At 33.4% G+C, this 20,696-nt stretch overlaps 1 protein-coding gene across 1 annotated transcript in view; it reads right to left on the bottom strand.

Annotated features, from left to right (window-relative positions):
• The window catches only part of LOC131855421 (inaD-like protein), a 232,420-nt gene that overhangs the window by 17,251 nt on the left and 194,473 nt on the right, over positions 1 to 20,696 (bottom strand). Inside the window, exon 28 of the mRNA XM_059206696.1 lies at positions 60 to 113. Within this exon, the coding sequence (XP_059062679.1) occupies positions 60 to 113 (54 nt within the window). The remainder of the gene's footprint in view (positions 1 to 59; positions 114 to 20,696) is intronic.

Raw genomic sequence — 20,696 nt, 5'->3', positions numbered from 1 at the left:
ACAAAATAACGAGTGAAAAAAATAAATTGATTTTGCGATTTTAAATTTGAACAACATACTTTTTTGATGGTAATATCTCGGACTCCTTTGTAGCCAGCAAATCGATCTTCGGACTGAAACAATACAATTATATATATATAAATTAATTAATTCCACTTAAAGGGAACTCGCTACCCACTCCGACTTCACACAGGATTACATTATCATCATCTGCTTCTTCCTTGTGGTCGTCGTAATATGTTTTTCTCATCCATTCATCCCTGTTCGCAGTCATCTCGTTATTCACTCCCTTTCTTACCATATCATCTTTCACACAGTCCATCCATCTCTTTTTCGGCCTTCAACTGCTCTTATAACCATCCACATTCATATGTAATACCTTCCTTAAAATATTGGGTGTACATGTATTATATATATAAACCTTCCTCTCGAATCACTCTATCTATTGCTGAAAACTACATTAAACCTAAACTACATTAAATGGTTTAAAAGATCTAAGCGAACAGATGCCAGAAGCGACTTCATTTTATACTATGTAAAGATAATCATTAAAATATATAAATTCTATCAAAATTGACAAAAACTGACCTTTGCAATCAATAAAGAAAATAATAATAAAAAATCAAAGCGTACAGATATATACAAATCTCGGTACAGGCACAGATGACATAATACAGGGTTCGAACCCAAGACCGTTAGAAGTAAAGATTTTATTTGTATCTTAGTACACACATATAGACTTAATTATAACATCATATGACAAGTATAATATAACAATTCAATAAGGTTAAACCTGCAAGTGTGTGCTACAGCAGTACAAAACTGGTACATAGCTCAGTGTGGAGAATCACTCAAGGAGCAAAACACTGATTTTCAGCTATGTGAATAATGCACTTATTTTTTTGTTTGTTATATTTTTATTGGGATTTTTAGGTGTCTGTAGCACCTGTAGCACTGCGACCTATATAGATCTATTGTGCTCGCCCTTTTTCAAAGTTCGCTACCTAGACCCGTCAGGGACAAGAATTGAAGGATATTCTTAGGAGCGATGGTTTTTATCTCCTCAGGATAGAGTGTAAACTTTCCAAAGGAGATATTTCCTTTATGCATGAGTGGGCTACAACCACATAGTGTCGTTTCCTCTTCAGTTTGAAGAATCTACAGATTTTTGTTATACATAGGCCTAGTTTCGCCATATGCTTGTTTAATTTGCAGTGTCCTGTGAGGGCCCTTTTGTTTGTTATCAACAATAGTAATAACAGAACAAGTAGTACATAATATAATCTTATCTATAATCAACCTTTGGGAGGACGACCTTGATAAACAGACATATCAGTAATGGAAAGCAATTATTTATATATCCACTACATTGTGGTTGTATCATTGAGAAACTTTGCATTCTGCATATAAAAATTAACAATAACCCAAAAAAAATTCATAAAAAAAATCACGTCTGAAACAAAAAAGACTATTTATAATAATAATAATAGCAACAGTTTGGATCCTATCCTATTCGCTGCGGAATATCAGTTTTAAAATAATTTAAAAATGAGAAATCATTTTGTTAAATAAAAAAAATATAAATTAGAAAGTGCCTTACAAAAGACGGTATTAAATCAAATAAAAATCGCTGTAAATAAATTATTACAATCAACCTGAACAGACAGAATGCAAACGTATAATATTGTGATTGGATATAAAAATGATATAGTCAATGATTTAAGTAAAAAATAAAAGTATGTGACATCATTATTGTTGTGGTGTTGATATAAATATATCTATTATTTTATAAATAACATAAAAACATGTTATAAATAAAATCAATTTAAAAAAAAATAAATATGTGTTAAGTATGGCTGACTGAAAAAAAAAACTTCTCCAAAACCGTAGAAATCATTAATATTGCACTGTACGCATTTATATGTATATATATTTACTTATAACTACATATAGATTTAAGTAAATACATATATTACTGACAATGTAGGTAGTTAAGTTATGTAACAATTAGTAAAAAAAAATCAAAGAACGTGTCATCATCATCGCAGCCAGGAAGACGTCCACTGCTGGACATAGGCCTCCCCCAAAGATCTCCACGACGATCGGTCCTGCGCTGCCCGCATCCAATGCCAAGAACGTGTAATCTTTGTTAATTAACCGAAAACCTCAAAAATGATACAAAATTGAATGTAACACGTAACATATAAACATCAAAAATTGTTGTTCTATTATTAATAGCTGATCCCACAAACGTTTTGCCATGTAAATTAAAATCGCTAATGAAAAATAGGGGTTGATGCTAGAGGGGTAAAAATATAGGGTTGTGTGTATTTTAAACGCTGCATATTAAAAAAAAAATTTTGTCCACTAAAATCAAAAATAAATGTTAGGTTTGGACAACCCTTATTATTTAAGGTATAAAAAATAGATAGTCACCGATTAAAAATATAGGATTGTGTGTATTTTTAACGCTACATATTAAAAAAAAATTGTCCACAAAATTAAAGATAAATGTTAGGTTTGGACAACCCTTATTATTTAAGGTATAAAAAATAGATAGTAGCCGATTAAAAATATAGGGTTGTGTGTATTTTAAACGCACCATATTAAAAAAAATTGTCCACAAAATTAAAGATAAATGTTAGGTTTGGACAACCCTTATTATTTAAGCTATAAAAAATAGATTCTCAGACCTACTGATTTCATAAAAATCTGTCCAGCAGTTTCGGAGGAGTATGTTAACTAACATTGTGACACGAGAATTTTATATATAATATTTTACTATAATACTTTACTATATAGCAACAAAACTTGTATAACAAAATAGGTTAAAATTAGCCTGAAAAAGATTTGAATTCAACTTTGAAATGATCATTATTTAGATTCAGTTCTCTTACTGGAATTATTGCCCATTAGCTATCTACATACATGTATTATACAAAAATTGCTTTGTATTTTTATTTATTTATTTATATATACATTAATAATGTATTCTCAATTGACGACCTCGGTGGTCTAGCGGTCTAGTCTACCGCTTTACGACCGATGGTCGCGGGTTCGATTCCTCGCACGGCACAAACATTTGTATTCATGAGTATGATTGTTTGTATCGGTCTGGGTATTTTCTATGTATAATATGTATGTATTTACGAAAATAAAATATCTATGTATTTGTATCAGTTATCTAGTACCCATAACACAAGCTTTAGGTAGCTTAACTTGGGTCTAGATGGCGCTGTGTGAATTGTCCTGATATTATTATTATTATTATAATACAAGCTAAGTGTACGAGGGCAAATATATCCATAAGTAAAGCAAAATCATAATCATAGAATTTAACTATCTACCAATGAAATTAACACAGAAAGTAATAAGTTTGCATATTTATAAATAATATAAAAATATACTATGTTATCGTTAGATATATAATACTTTTAGGTAAAACTTACTACATATAATATTTAATACATATAACTGACTAAAAAAATGCAGTTGTATGATAATTTATTCAAATTAAATAAAATTAATTATTTAATTAAAAGAAAAATTGAATCACTGAAAGAAATAATTAGTAGATTATGTGTTTTTATTTTATATAACATTTAATATTATCTTTATAACATATCTACTTCGACGACCTCTGTGGTCTAGCGGTCTAGCACACCGCTTTACGTCCGATGGTCGCGGGTTCGATTCCTCGCGCGGCACAAACATTTGTATTCACGAGTATGATTGTTTGAATCGGTCTGGGTGTTTTCTATGTATAATATGTATGTATTTACGAAAAAATATCTATGTATTTGTATCAGTTATCTAGTACTCATAACACAAGCATTAGCTAGCTTAACTTGGGTCTAGATGGCGCTGTGTGAATTGTCCTGAGATTATTATTATATCTAAAGGTTACAATCATCCAGATATTTAAGAAATACAAACATGGACTAATAGAAAATAGCAATAAAAACCTACTTACAGATAATGTAGATAGACTTGTTGATTCTGTTGTCAAATTCTCCGCAGATCTCGAACAAGAAGACAGAGTGTCATAACCTACCTCTGTAGAAATAGAGGTATCCGAGTCTGAATTCATCAAAGAATAAGACACCGTATTGACAGTATCCATAGAATCGTTAATTGCTGCGATAGAAGCAGCGGATAACTGTTCAGGTGACCATCCACCATCCACGTTTAGAATTGGGATCGTTGGAGATCTGGATGGATTTGGAGAATCACTTAAAGTTAAACTCGTGCGCCGTGTATCCGGTTCTATAGGCGATCCCACAGGTGGAGGCAAATTCGATTGAATAATCACACGTGGCTTTATTGCTGTAGTAACTGACAATTCACTTTTCACTAATGAACTGTGCTCGAGTAGAACAATGGCTGGTAAGGAACTCGTAGGTCTTGATGCCTCTGGACTATCACTTTGTACATCATGTAGAACCTCCACAGATGAGCCTGGCGTGACTATTTGATCTTGTGAGAATATGGATTTTTCTATCATCTTCGTGAGTGGAGATTTCGTCTTTACCTGCTCATCTTGCTTGGTTAATTTGCGGGATAGTTTCGACGCAGATGGGGTATTGGGTTCTGTTGGAGCTGTTATTATAACTGATGGTTTTATCTGATCCGGCTCTGGTGACCACGGCAATGTAAACCCGTCAAGAGAAGAATCAGATTCTGTACCCTTTCTTGGCGAGTTAGTATCAGTTGGCATGGTTACATCTGGCATTGTTGATGGCTCATATTGAGAGATATGAGACATGCAGGATGCTATCTGTGCATGATCAACTTCTCTTCTCCTGTTCGGACCGGGATCCGATTTATTCCTCGGATTTCTTGATAATAAATCTTCAATACTTGGAGATGATCGGCCATCACTCATTTTAAAAAAATATTTAAGAAATATTAAAGAAATAACTACAACACCTAGCTACGTAAATCACAAGTTAGTCGGACAACAAGATGGCGCATCTACGGTGTAAAATTAAAAAATTCACCGTCATTCTACGAGTTTTTATTTCCATACGTAATATTTCAAACTACCCTTCAGTTTACAATATCGATGCAGATTCATGTTAACTAGTAGTTATATGAAATATGACTTTTTATGCCACAAGCATACGTCCCAATGGATGGTAAACGGTTACCGTGGGATATAAATACCCAAAATACCTGTAGATGTGAGATACGCAATGTTATGGTGCAATAAAATCAATGATTATAATTAAAAACAGAAAACAAGGAAACTTTAAATCAGAAATAATACCACTTTTTATTATTAATATAAAATATGTACAAATATATATACATATAAATATATATTTGTACATATTTTATTTTATATTCAATCCAATTTTATCAAATCCAATTTTATTTATATGTATATTTTATAACTATACATATAAATAAAATTGAAGTGTCTGTTTGTAAAATTGAAATAACCGTTTTTTACTACATGCATATGAATATAAATAAGGTACATACACCAAAATAACATTTTTTACAATTTTTGTCTCCATGTCTGTCTGTTTGTTCCGGATAATCTCTGAAATGGCTGGACCGATTTTGACGGGACTTTTATTGGCAGGTAGCTGATGTATTAAGGAGTAATTTAGGCTACTTTTATTTTAGAAAAACAATGTTAAATTCTACGCGGATGAACGTGTACAGCTTATAGTTTAAAATATATGTCGTGATATTATTAGAAATGAAAAGATATATTTACCGACAACTCAGGCAACTCTTCAGTACTTTCTTCTATGGTCATGTCGAAAGACATAGACAATGATTCCGACCACATAGTGGGGTCTGTCGACATGATGGAGTTGTTCCGGAAGGCATCCGATGTGGTGGGGTCTAGCTGATCGGATAACAGATCTGATCTCTCCGTCTCCGGCATGAACGAAGAAGAAATGGACTCCGAACTCGTGCTGTACTGGAGATTCTGTTTCCCTGCCACATTTGAAGGTCCAGCTTCTGGTGTTAACGAGGTCGCTTGCTTCGGAGATTTCCTGCCTTTATCGTGTATCAAATGTAAGGTAATCGATCTTGAAGGCGGTGGAAGGGCACCAGCAATACGTGCCTTCTTCCTCGACGTATGCAAGGTAAGATCTGTAGTGAAGGTCTCTTCTGATGATTCATTCGACTTAGTTCTAGCCACTGAAGGTAGGGACGCAACTTTTAATACTTTTGATGATCTGTCTGGAATTAGAGTGGGCATTGAAATACCCGGCGCAACTTCTAAATGGGAATACTTAAGTTTCTTCTCCAACATATCAGATGAGGACTTGGTCGATGAAGACTTTGAGAGAAATGATGCGTCAGTCGGCTGGTCGCTGGAACTTCTAGAGACTGCGCAATCTGATGTTGGCACGTTAGCTTGGAAGCCTATTGATGCAGAATCAGTTGGTAACGACGTCGCAGTGTCTGTATCTGGTGATAATAGTGGTACTTGAGAAGATGGAAGTTCCAGATACGATGAGGAGGTATCAGTTGGTAATACAACAGACTGAGCGATGGTGTCGTCTTGTATCAGAGATTCTGATAAAACTGCACCACTGTCAGCGAACTCCGACTGCTCTTGAGGTGGTGGACGCTGTCTCCGCAGCACTGGTGGCGCACTTCGAACATTTCTCACAGATTCTTCAGGTGGTGTAGGTTCTTCAGGTGGTGTAGGTTCTTCAGGTGGTGTAGGTTCTTCAGGTGGTGCAGATTCTTCAGCTGGTGTATTTTTCTGTCGACTCGATCCAGCATCATTGTCATCTTTCTTCGATCCGGAGCTATCCATCGTTCAAATATATGAATCACTATTCACAATTAAAACTTAAACCAAATGTACACCAATTTGAATAACACACTTATACGTATATAAAATTATTTTATATCCTTAATTCAATTAATTAAATATTTAATTAAAAAAGGAAAGTTAAACTCAAATAGATATATTCAAGTAAGTCAATAGAACAACTACAAAACTGTTACACGAACGACAAAACAAAATGGCGTCGAGGAAATGTTTTGCGAGGGGTACCCACAAGTTTGTCACTTATTAAATATTGCAATAAAACGATTCAATTATGCAAACTCATTGTAATGCCCGTTCAACCTTCGTCCTAGTTTGAAAAATGTATATTTTATACTATTTATAAATGTATATATTATATAATATTTTATACACGTAACATTATATTTTGTTTGTATGTAATATTGACCTTAAAAACCTATCATAAGTATTTGCCAATGAGTCCTGTATTAAAGTATAAACTCTGAAACAGTTAAGCTCACCTGTTGTACATCTTTATTTAAAGTATTAAATAAAGATGTCGCGGGAACAGCTAGTAAGCTGTTCCCGCGACTTCGTCCGCGTGGAATTTAACTTTATTTTTCTAAAATAAAAGTAGTCTAAGTTACTCCTTACTACATCAGCTACTTGTCAAAAAAAGTCCCGTCAAAATCGGTCCAGCCATTTCAGAGATTAGCCGGAACAAACAGACCGACAGACAGACAGACAAAAATTGTAAAAAATGTTATTTTGGTGTATATACCTAATATATATTCATACGCATGTAATAAACGGTTATTTCGGTATTACAAACAGACACTCCAATTTTATATGTATAGATAAATTATATGTATTTTTTTTGTGTACAATAAAGAATAAATATAAATATAAAATACTGTTTAGAAATGGAGTAGACAAACTGATAGGGATATAATATTATTTAAACACTTTCAAATGAATCTAAAAACGACTTTAAAAAAAAATATTTTTATATATTATACAGTTCTATTGAAATTATGTTGTATTTAAATTACTAAGTATTAATTATTATATAAAAAAAATAACAATTTACTAAGTATTTTATTAATATTATAAATGCGAAAGTATGGATGGATATTTGTTACTCTTTCACGCAAAAACTACTGAACGGATTTTGATGAAACTTTACAGTAACATAGCTTATACATCAGAATAACATATATACCGCATGCATAGGTAGTGGTAAAAAAAATGTATTCCGGAACAAAATAAAAGGTAACTGTTTTTAGCCTATAGAAATAACAGATTTTGTTTAAGTTTATTAATATTTCAATTTAACTGGTGCCGATAGGCTACTGTAACCGTTTACCATCAGATGTGACGTATGTTTGATTAAGACCACCAAAAAAAATTTTTCATATAAAAAAATCACTATTTGTTTGTAATGAAGTATATCTTTCAACAAAATAATCACAAAAATAATATAAATTTCAAAAGAATATTTACCGCATCGAGGACCTGTCCTGCCTCCTTAGATCTCTTCCTCGACGACTTGCAAACCTCTTGAGCAACATCCATAGGTACAGGCGATGAAGATGTGGGAACATGGCCAGTTGAAGCACTACCGCGTCTACCCTGCCTGGATAAAGGTGGCAGATCCTGAGTCAATGCAGCATCCACGTGTATCAATGCTGTCGTCATAGACCTTGTCATTGGTGGCTTCGAGCCAGCCATCTTCCTCCCCACCTTCTCATCAACAGGAGACGCTTCAGAAGTTGACGCTAATGAGGTTGACGTCATCGTGGTTGTTCTAGATTCTAGAACAATCGGCGCTGATTTGGAATCTATAGGCAAGGAGTCTGTTTTTGTAACTGGCGGGTATTTTTTCATCTGTGGCAATAACGATGGTAATGATGAACGTGGCAGTATAGGTGAGAATCTTCTCTTTCTGCTAACCTTTTCTGATGACGGTTTCGAATGCTTTGACGAGTCTAAAGGAAGATCTGATGATTTTGAGCTTGAATCGTCAGTTTTGGCAGGTGAATCAGATTTGTGTTCTTTCTGAGCTGAATCTGCATCACTTGGTAGGGATGCTGAGGCTTCTGTATCGGACAGGAAACGTGGAGAAAACGTATCAGTTGGCATGGTGACTGATGGCATAGTTGTGGCTGGATTCGATGATGACTCTTCAGGTGTTGGGGTCTCGTGTGGTAGCTCGTGGAAGACGAGCACTTCAGGTGGTACGGCGCTACCAGCACCGAATGCAGTGGTAATGTTGAAGGTTTGTGAATCTAAACTGTCAGAAACTGAATCCAGCAATATCAGTCTAGGTTCCTGTCTTTCTTCGCCTCCTGGAGCATCATTGTTATCACGTAATCGGCCGGGATCACTCATTTTCCGTTGTTTAGAACGGTTTACTTTTTTTAGATTTATTTTTAATATTATATTGGTTATGCGTAACGAAACTCGATTCGCTGCGAACTTCTGCACAAGTTATTTTAAATGTAACTCATAAGTTCGTAAGTTAGTAAAACAAAATGGCGTCCGTTGACTGATATTTGTCTACCGTCAAATTTTCAATTTTTATTTATTTAGTCGAACTACCCATAATAATATAGCAGATCTACTTATAGTGTAGAAAAAAATTTACTAATATTAAAAATGTTTGTGAGTATGGGAGTCTGGATGAATATATAAGTGTGGATGTTTCTTAACACAAAAACTATTGAACGGATTTTGATGAAACTTTACAATAATATAACTTATACATTACAATAACGAGGGCAATAATTTAAAGAGATATTATATAAATTGGGCGAAATATAATGATAAATTTTAATGCAACTAAAAGGTATAAATAATAAATCTATAAAACACTAAATTATGAAAGTAAAGTTCCTTAAAAAATTTAAATAAATTGACAGCAATAAAAAAATATCCAAGAACAACTTAAATAACACAATCCGGAACATTACAGAATATTTTTAGGTAATTTTAGCCAATTTCGATGATTCTTTTTTTGATATTAATAGGGTATAGTTCTGTGTTACAAAATAATGGTTTAATTACAATGGAAGTGTGATTTTTAGGACAGTAGTTTAAATTATTAAACTGCATTATTTCATCTAAACATATACCTAAATAAAATTAAAATGTCTGTGTGTAATATTGAAATAACCCCTTTTTACTACATGCATATGAATATAAATACAGTAAATACACCAAAATAACATTATTTACAATATTTGTCTGTCTGCTTGTTCCGGCTAATCTCTGAAATGGCTGGACCAATTTTGACGGGTATTACGGTCCTTTTTATTGGCAGGTAGCTGATGTAATAAGGAGTAACTTAGGCTACTTTTATTTTAGTAAAAGTAAAGTTAAATTCCACGCGGATGAACTCGCAGAAACAGCTAGCAGTAAATAGTTTTTCATCATCATCATCATCGCAGCCCGGAAGACGTCCACTGCTGGACATAGGCCTCCCCCAAAGATCTTACTAGTTATCAAATAGTTTTTACTATGAAATAATTTAGTTCTAAAATTGTTACAGTTTTTTAGTAAATACTATTACTATATATTTATTAACTATTAAATAATTTACTACTAAATATGATGTAGTTTTTTAGTATAGTTTTTATACTTGTTTAGTAACTAACTAACAGATAAAAAAGTCGACTGTTAAAAAATCGAAATATGTTATTTTTTTGTGACTTATAAACTTGCAAACATATTATGCAAAATACTAAATGACGACCTCGGTGATCTAGCGGTCTAGTTCACCGCTTTATGATGGTCGCGGGTTCGATTCCTCGCACGGCACAAACAATTGTATTCATGAGTATGATTGTTTATATCGGTCTGGGTGTTTTCTATGTATAATATGTATGTATGTATTTACAAAAAAATATATGTATCATTTTTCTAGTACCCATAATACAAGCTTTAGCTAGCTTAACTTGGGTCTAGATGGCGCTGTGTGAATTGTCTTGAGATTATTATTATTATTATTAAAATAGTCTTTTGGAAAATTGTGAACAGATTATAAAATCAAGTAGAAAGTCATATTATCAACCGTCACGAAGCCAACTGACAATATTTTTGTATTATTTTTATTAGAAAACTACCTACTCGCCCCGGCTTCGCACGGATATACATGTATTATATATATAAACCTTCCTCTTGAATCACTCTATCTATTGAAAAAACGTTTCAAAATTTGTTGCGTAGTTGTAAAGATTTAAGCATACATAGGGACAGACAGCGACAGCGACTTTTTTATACTTCGTAATGAAGTATAAAAATTTTATCATTTTTATATTGCCCTCTTGCCCTTCACCATAGTGCCACTTATAATTGTCTTTCAAGCTGTATAAACTCTAGAAAAGGTACGCATACAATTTCATCCAAATTATTCCAGCCTTTTAGGAGTTAAGTGACAAATACACTTACAGAATAACTATTTATACTATGTGATGCCACGAGTATTATATTGTATTGTAAATACGAGTGTATGTACTATTGTGTTTTACATATGTTTGTACAAAGTAAAATAAAAACAAAACACATGAAATTATTCTTAAAATTATATGAAAAGATTTCTATCTAAATTGTAAATTAAAACCCTTATTTAAAATATATGTAAACAGGTGATTTTTGTCTATACATATAAATAAAATTTGTGTGTTTGTAATTTCCAATTAATAGCTTTTCACTAAATATATATGAGAGTATATACGGTAATTACATCAAAAAATCAATTTAATTTACGTTGTCTGCCTGTCTGTTTATTCTTGATAATCTCTGAAACGGCTGGACCGATTTTGACGACACTTCAACTCACAGATAGGTAATGTTATAAGGAGTACCTTAAGCTACTTTAATTTTAGAATTTTTAATTATTTGAATAAAAGAATTTATTCCTTGTGGACGAAGTCACGGGTGATTTCTGGTGAATAATAACCGTGATATAATATAATTGAAATCAAATTATATAACCATTTTTACAAGGCTTAGAGTAGATTAAATTTAGAATTTTCATTTATTTGATGAAGTCATAGTTAACAGTTAGTTTAAAATAAAATTGTAAAATATTCTATGCAATAAATTGAAATAAAACATAAGTACATTACCGATACACTTTCAGGAGCAGTCTTCTCTACTGGTGAGGCTGTTGGAGTATTTAACGACATTGACTGTGATAAATGTGCTATATCAGCGAAGGACTTGGACATATCGCTGGCATCTGGCGTGAACGGATCTGTCATATCCTCACACGTCGCATCCGAGAAGGACATCACTGTATCCCCCGAACTGAGCCTCGAACTCCTCGGCGGCGGATCAGAATGTATCCTTTTCTGCGGGATTGAAGGTACAGACAACGGTGGATACGACCCCATCAACCTTGGCTTCTTTCTTTCAGACTGCGTTTCCATATCTGTCTCTGTAGCTGACGGTGTAGCAGCTGGAATTAATTCAATTATAGGAACTGGCGCAGGAGGATCCTTTTCCAACGATGGCGGTGGTACTGCTGGCAATATTGAGCTGGGATCTCTTAAAGTTGATGGCAACGAACATGGATCTTGAACATGTGATGTCTCAACATCAGCCATTGGTGTATCTACTCGAGGGACACTAGACGGCGATACATGTGGTGATATATCCATCGCTGAAAATGATTTAACCGTCAGCCTTGGTGGTTTCACTCGAGTTGCCGGTTCTGTTACAGGGTCGTCAGATGGAGCCGGCTGGCCTGGTAACGCGAATTTTTTATCGAACGAAGAACTGCTACTTGGAGATATCTCTGACGCAAACGACGATACTATAAATGGTGATGCCGAGTCTGTAGATAGCGTTCCTGAGGTAGCTCGTGTCGCATCTTTATCAATGCTGATATCTGATGACGTAGACGCAGATGTAGCATATATTGTACCACTTGAACTTTCCCTATCATCTACTGATATTGACTGTGGTGATCTTGCTTCAATCCTTTCAACGTTCCGTCTTGCCGCATCTCTAGGATTACTATAACAAGTCCATACTCCAACTGGTTCGTCTCGGGTCTCTTGAGATGTTGTACTGATTGTCTCTGATGGTGAAGGAGGGTCAGGTCTTTCTTGTCTTTCTTCTTCTAGTTCTTCTAGTTCGGGATCAACCTCGATATCAACTGGACTCGGTTGTCTCTCTGAATCCTTTTTGGGTTCTTGATCACTCATTTTTATTTGAATTTCAACAAAAAAATACGATATTCTACACGGTAAGCCTTGTAAATATAATCACTAGATGATTAACAATGATTGGATACAAAATGGCGGAGTATCGTTACATGAATGTGGACACAATATGGCGTCTATACGATATTTTTATTCAAAAATTTTCGAACTACCCGAATTTATTTCACAATATCCGATATGAAGATCGATTAAGAAGATATTTAAACGGTTATAAAAAATGACAGTTAAAACGATATAATCAGAACCTAAAAATATATTTATGAAGTTGTATATAATTACTTGTTAAATACTAATATCAAAATTTATACATATATATGTTAATAGTTTACACACATTTTTGTAACTGTATTTTCACTTTTATATAACTAATTGATAGCTAACCCAAAAAGAAATCCAATGGTAACGATCACTAAAGCCTACAATTTACTATATCATAGCATTTATATATAGAATGCTCAAGTTACTATCATTTCTGACGACAAATTTGTCATGTAATTAAAACTGCTATATCTCATCCTACAATCAAACATAGTTTACAAAACAAGATGGCAAATAGTTGAGACAGCTTGCAAGACAAGCTACTGGTGGAATTACGTATAGTAGATGCACACAGTATATACAACTCAATTTGTCAGTAACTTGTTAACACATTTCAATTAAAATTGGTAGAAATTTACTGCACATTTCAATTTAAAGTGGCATAGGTTTGAATCATATATTTACTGTTAAATCATTTCCAGGGTATGCAGACAAAATGTCCCTAATATTCTCTCATTTATTATAATATAAACATTATACAATGCATATTAAAATATATATATATATATATATATATATATCTCTCATTCAAGAGCAACACACAAGTTTCTTGCTCATTCTTCTTGTGATGAGTCTGCATTCCGAATGAGCGGTAGAATAAAAAAACTTGACTATTCAAAAGTGCTTATATTAAGTTTATTTGAATAAAGAATATTTCTATTTCTATTTATTCATTATTAAGTTTATGCATTGTAGATTTGAAAATGTTTGTTTATATTTTTGCATATTTATTTGAATTCAAACTAGCAAGGGGCGAGCTACCGACAAAGAAATAATTAGTAAAAAAATGATTTTTTAAATTATTGGATTGGCTAACAAGATAGGTAATTTTGAATGGTAAATGGTAACCGTTGCCTGTATACATGAGCAGTTAACCAATATCTTTATCATATGATACCTGTGATACCACTTATGATTTGGCTATCTAGAGGACTAAGATGTTATGGCTATTATGCTGTAAATTTCCTTTCTAATCACACCCAACACAGCTTATAAAGCAAGCTGTTTAGGGCTAGAGCTGAGACTGATGTACACACGCAGACAAGTTTTTACAGTCTATTGATTGGTTTGTTTTGAATGTTTCCATCAACATGAATATAAATTGGCACACAAAACTCGTATTAGATTTTTAAATCACTATGCCATTTTTATACGTTACTAAAATGCTACCAGTTATGTGAAATAAATGATGGAGAAGTAATATTGAAATCAAAAATATTCACCGAATGATCTTCTTCCTGGATTTCCTCCAAATCTCCAAGTATCTCAGGCACTGGCGATACTGATATAACACTGACGCACATAACAGTTGACAATTCTGATGACGACGTCGACTCCTCGGGCTGCGTTTCTGTTTCGACTTCAGTTTGTACTGAATATGATCGAGGCGTCGACGGTTGTTCTGATGAATCCCTGGATGTACTTACTTCTGGAGTTACCGAGTCGTCTTCTAAGTTTAAAGATCCTGATGTAGACCATCGAGATGGTCCTTGTGATGTCGGAGTCTCCTCTTCAGTCACAGAAGAAGAAGCACCCGCTGTTTTTTCGAGAAGGTTGGCCATGTTCATTAATGGCCATGATACATTACACTTCTCTATTACCTTCATAGGTCTTTCTACAGGCACCTGGAGGGACGAAGATTGTGGTAACATCAGCAAGGAGCCCCTTCTTCGTTTTGCCAAGCTCTCTGTGGACGATTTTGTTGGACTTTTGCTAATTCTCCTTAATTCGGAATCGGTGTCTGTTTCATCGAGGGTGATAACGTCTTTTGAGGAATCATCGTCTGAATCTAACTGCTCTGTTTGCATTGGTTCAGTTGTTGTAATGTCTGAAGGTGTTTCTTCGAATGAAGCGCTACTGTCAGGTGATATATCAAGATCCATGGCAGGATCGGGTCTTGTGTCAGTTGCATCGGTGCTTGGTACATCGTCTGCCTCTTCATTTGCATGTGGCTCATTGACAGGTTGTGAAGGATCCATTTTAATATCGTTTTGGTGTACAAAAGATACAACAGCACGGAAAATCTAATAGACAATGTCGAGTCTATGAGTTCTGCAGAATTATATATTAAAATCAAAGACACCGTCGTTGTCTTCACATTTTTGGAGTACCCACATAATTGTTATAATACTTAACTATACTAGTACATTCCATGTATTTTAACGGACTTTAAACAAAATGTTGACTTGTGGAGTTTTAGAAGTAGGTGCATCCTACTTCGCCATATGTACTATTATTATAATTGATAATTTAATTTTAATAATTAATAAATTATTAAAATATTAATTAAAATAAATAAATAAATAGATTACGATAGTAAAGAAATTTATTTATTTTATAACTTTAATGCACGTCATACATAAGTAAAAAGTACATATGGCGGACTTAATACCTAATGAATATACTTTATATATTTTGATAAAGAGCTCGAAGTTTAATATTTATGTATTTTTTAGTAATAAGTATAGTATAAGTAAGGAGCCAACATAATATCAGCGCTGCAGAGTTATCTGTAGCATTATACTGAGTTGGCTACCTTTTCACTTTTGCGACACATAAAGTCACCTACATTTCTTTTATTAATTCGTGTTTTTTCTGTATCTCATGTATGTTATGTGTCTGTAATTGTGAATAAAGAATTTATCTATCTATCTAATGGCATTTTCTACCAGTCAACCATGAGTTGTGCAGAGATAAGTGGTTGGCGGTGCAAATAATATTATATTTTTATAGAATATACATAAATAAATATATACATACATACAAATTGACGACCTCGGTGGTATACCAAAAGTAAAATACAAATGGTTACATAACGTGTCTCAATTAGGGTCCGTCCCTATCCGATATTATCCGAAACTTTTATTCGGATTCGGTTACGGTTACGGATATTTCTTCATATCGGATATCCGATAGTTTCGGTTGCTGTTACGGAGCTCCCTAACATCACTGGTAAAGATATATATCAAAGAACATTTTTTACAATTTTTGTCTGTATGTCTGTCTGTTTGTTCCGGCTAATCTCTGAAATGGCTGGACCGATTTTGACGGAACTTTTTTTGGCAGGTAGCTGATGTAATAAGGAGTAACTTAGGCTACTTTAGAAAAATAAAGTTTAATTCCACTCGGACGAAGTCGCGGGTACAGCTAGTTAGAAAGTAAAGTTCAAATATTTCATCTCGTTTGCAGTGTGCACACAAACAATGTTTTGTTTACTGAACGTTTAACAACATGAGATCATTGTATATAAATATAGGTAGATGTAATCATTATATTTACATATAACTAGCTGTTCGTCCGCGTGGAATTTAACTTTATTTCCTAAAATACAAGTAGCCTAAGTTATTCCTTATTACATCAGCTACCTGCCAAAAAAAGTCCGGTCTAAATCAGTCCAGCCATTTCAAAGATTAGTCGAAACAAACAGACAGACAGACATAAATTGTAAAAAATGTTATTTTGGTGTATGCACCGTATTTATATTCATATGCATGTAGTAAAAAAAACGGTTATTTCAATATTACAAACAGACACTCCAATTTTATTTATATATAAAGATGTATAGATAAATGTATGAATAATATTAAATTATATGTTATATTTAGTTATAATAATAATAATAATGTTGTGTTTGCGTGCACTAACAGGGTCCATAATGATCTATAACCAATTATGGACCTCTTTCATTGTAACATTATGGAATGCAATAGAAATAGAAATAATCTTTATTCAAATAAACTCATTACAAGCACTTTTGAATAATCATATTTTGATTCTACCACTCATTCGGAATGCAGATTCATCACAAGAAGAATGAGCAAGAACCGAGCAAAAGCTAGTTCTATTATATAACTGTGTAGTTTTGTATTAATTAATTTAATTTAAACTCCTCAGTTATCTCTAGAAAAACCGTTTATTTAGTAACTTGTCTTAAATCTGTTTTTAGTACACACTCAATGCTCTATGGGTCCAGAGTAGCCATAGACTATATCCAAAAATTCTTTTAAGTCGTTTTTCACTAATACATTACATTACACAATAAATATAATTGTTTATAAATACTTAATATTATCTACTCTGGATAAGATACATTGTATAGAGCCGTTAATTAAATGATTATCTTTATATAATCGAATAATTTACATATTGGTATCATCACTATAACAAAGTACAGGGCCATACAGACCAATACATTGTTGCGTTTATTTTCTTTATCAAGTACTAGCTTGTGCCCGCGGCTTCGCTCACGTTAATTTATCCCCTTAGGGGTGGAATTTATTAAAATCGTTACTTAGGGGATGCCTACGTCATAGTAGCTTTGTGCGTGCAAAGTCTCAGCTCGATCGGTTTAAAATTGACAAAGTTTCATATTAACTTTCATCCCCTATTTTATCCCTTTGGGGGTAGAATTAATCAAAATCCCATAACATCTACCTGCATGCCAAATTTCAGCCCGATCCGTCCAGTGGTTTGGACTGTGTGATGATAGATCACTATGTCAGTTACCTTTGAGTTATATATATTTAGACTTGTGGCGCTAGGTGGGCAACTTTTTTGACAAAAAAACGTAAGTATGTCTTCGCTAACATATCGGAGTTTCAAATGTAACACAAATTTACTTTAAATATTGACTATTAATGATTATTTTTAACAATTTTTTTAAACATTTTTGATCCATCGAAAACAAAATTAAAACACCTGTGAAGATTTAAATAGCAACATTTTGCAGTAAGTTGTAGATTGCGTTCAATAGTCTTGAAGGCGTGCCAGAACAACGTATAAATAAACTTCGAAATTAAAAATTCAAAAATCATTTATTCATGTAGGACATTTTATAACCGCTTATATAACGAGACTATAGAATGGAATTACTTTTTTTAAATCCAGGTATTTTGTATATTTATATAGCTTTAAATGAAAATCAACATTCAAGTAATCGTTTAGTTAGTAATAGGCTAGAAAAAAAAAAGCTATTTTTGTGTGCTTTTACAAAAATGTCACAATTCACAATGGACATCTAACATTTCGTTCAGTAATTATAAATCGTTAAGTACCCATAATGAGTATTTTGTTTTACGCATCACAGTAAAGGTTGAAAATAAAGTATTTTCGCATACTTTATTTGTATGTAAAAGTATAATTACCAATAATAAAGTAGGATACGTTATTATAAAGTATGGTTGGCTACTCTAAGGTTCTTTATGGATGATAATGGAATGGTGCACCCGTATGTGCTAACGGTTTACGCTGGCGGGGCACCAGTGGGGGATGATAAGATGAACATGAGGTCAGGTCATAACTAAGCTGGGCTAACGACCATTGTGAAAAAAAACAAAGTGGGCTAATAGAAATAGAAAAAACCTCATTAGGTACAAGCACTTTTGAATAGTCATATTTTGATTCTACCACTCATTCGGAATGCAGATTCATAACAAGAAGACTGAGCAAGAAACTAGTGTGTTGCTGTTTTTAATAAATGTTATTTTAAGTAGATTTACATTAACAAGGATTAGGCATGCTAAATACTGTATTTATATATGTTGCTTTGCCTCATAATAAAATACCGTATGACATAATGCTATGAAAATAGCTAAAATACACAAGTTTAGCCGTCGCCACGTTTTCACGTCTCTTAATTGTCTAATTCTTTTTTATTATCTCTCTAATCATTGCAGACAACCTCTGTGGTCTAGCGGTCTAGCACACCGCTTTACGTCCGATGGTCGCGGGTTCGATTCCTCGCACGGCACAAACATTTGTATTCATGTGTATGATTGTTTGTATCGCTCTCGGTATTTTCTATGTACAATATGTATGTATTTACTTTAAAAAAATTATCTATGTATTTGTATCAGTTATCTAGTACCCATAACACAAGCTTTAGCTAGCTTAACTTGGGTCTAGATGGCGCTGTGTGAATTGTCCTGAGATTAATATTATTATTATAAAAAATATATACATAAATATTCATACAAATATTTTAGTCGTTTATGAACGTAACTTTTTTTATATTATAATTTTTTCCCTACCGTTCCTTCTTTAGAGATTATTATATTAATATTATTATTATAGCTCTTTTTAATAAATGTTGTTTTAAGTAGATTTACATTAACAATTTCATTAAAAAATTGCTATTGGCAGCTGAAATTGATGAGTCAGAAGCACATGCCTTTGACCAAAGCCTACGTCGGTATATGTATTGAATTACATTTTTGCAATAAACATGTCTATCTATGTAGTAATATCTATCTATCACAAATCGTTTTATCTCGTCGATCCGTAATCCATTCACTTGACTTCCGAACAAACGCTGAGGAAAAACGATATGATCAATCATTTTAGATATACCAACATAATATACTAAATATATGACAATCATATTCATAGCGCATACAATGTTATCTGAGTGAACAAAGATTGAGGTTTCTATGTTGATTGTCGCATGCCTATTCCATGTTGTTTTTTTAATAAACGACTGATTTGATCTTATTGTGTTTTTATATTTGAGTCCAAATAAATTAGTGCTGGTTGGTAGTTTGTATTCACACGTTTCGACTTGTAAAATGTGAACTTACAAGAATTGTTTAAAAGAGCAACACACAAGTTTCTTGCTTATTCTTCTTGTGATGAGACAGCTTTCCGAATAAGCGGTAGATTTAAAAAAATGTTGACTGTTCAAAAGTGTTTAAATTAAGTTTATTTGAATAAATGATTTTCTATTGTATTCTATTCTAATAAAATAGGGGACAAACGAGGATGCGGCTCACCTGATGGTAAGTGATTACCGCCGCCCATGAGCACCCGCAACACCAGGGGAATTGCAAGTACGTTGTCGGCCTTTTAAAAAGGAATAAGCTCTTTTCTTGAAGGTTTCAATATCGTATCGGAAATACCATTGCTGGAAGGTGATTCCACAATGTGGTTGTGCGAGGCAAAAAGTTTCTAGAAAACCGCACTGTGGAGGACCGCCATTCATCCAGATGATCAGGATGGTATTTTAGTTTCTGGCGGGTGGTACGGTGGTGAAACTCAGCAGCTGGTATTATAATCCGAACAATTCCTCAGAACACTCCCCGTGATGTTAATGTAAATCTACTTAATACAACATTTATTCAAAAGTGCAACACATAAATTTCTTGCTCGTTCTTCTTGTGATGAGTCTGCGTTCCGAATGAGCGGTAGAATAAAAAAAATATGTGACTATACGAAGGTACTTATGTTAAGTTTATTTGAATAAAGATTATTTCTACTTCCAATTCTTCAAACCCACGTTTCTAAAATCGGTGGCAATAATATCTATATTGCCTCGCGTTTAAGCAATTCGTAATTATTGACAGCCTCGATGGTCTAGTGATTTAATAGACTGCTTTACTTCCGACGGT

The sequence above is a fragment of the Achroia grisella genome, unplaced genomic scaffold (genome assembly GCF_030625045.1).
Source record: "Achroia grisella isolate CSIRO2021 unplaced genomic scaffold, CSIRO_AGI_Agris_v1 utg1419, whole genome shotgun sequence".
NCBI lineage: Eukaryota > Metazoa > Arthropoda > Insecta > Lepidoptera > Pyralidae > Achroia > Achroia grisella.
Note: the sequence above shows the minus strand (reverse complement) of the source record. Positions and strands in the feature narration are given on the sequence as shown.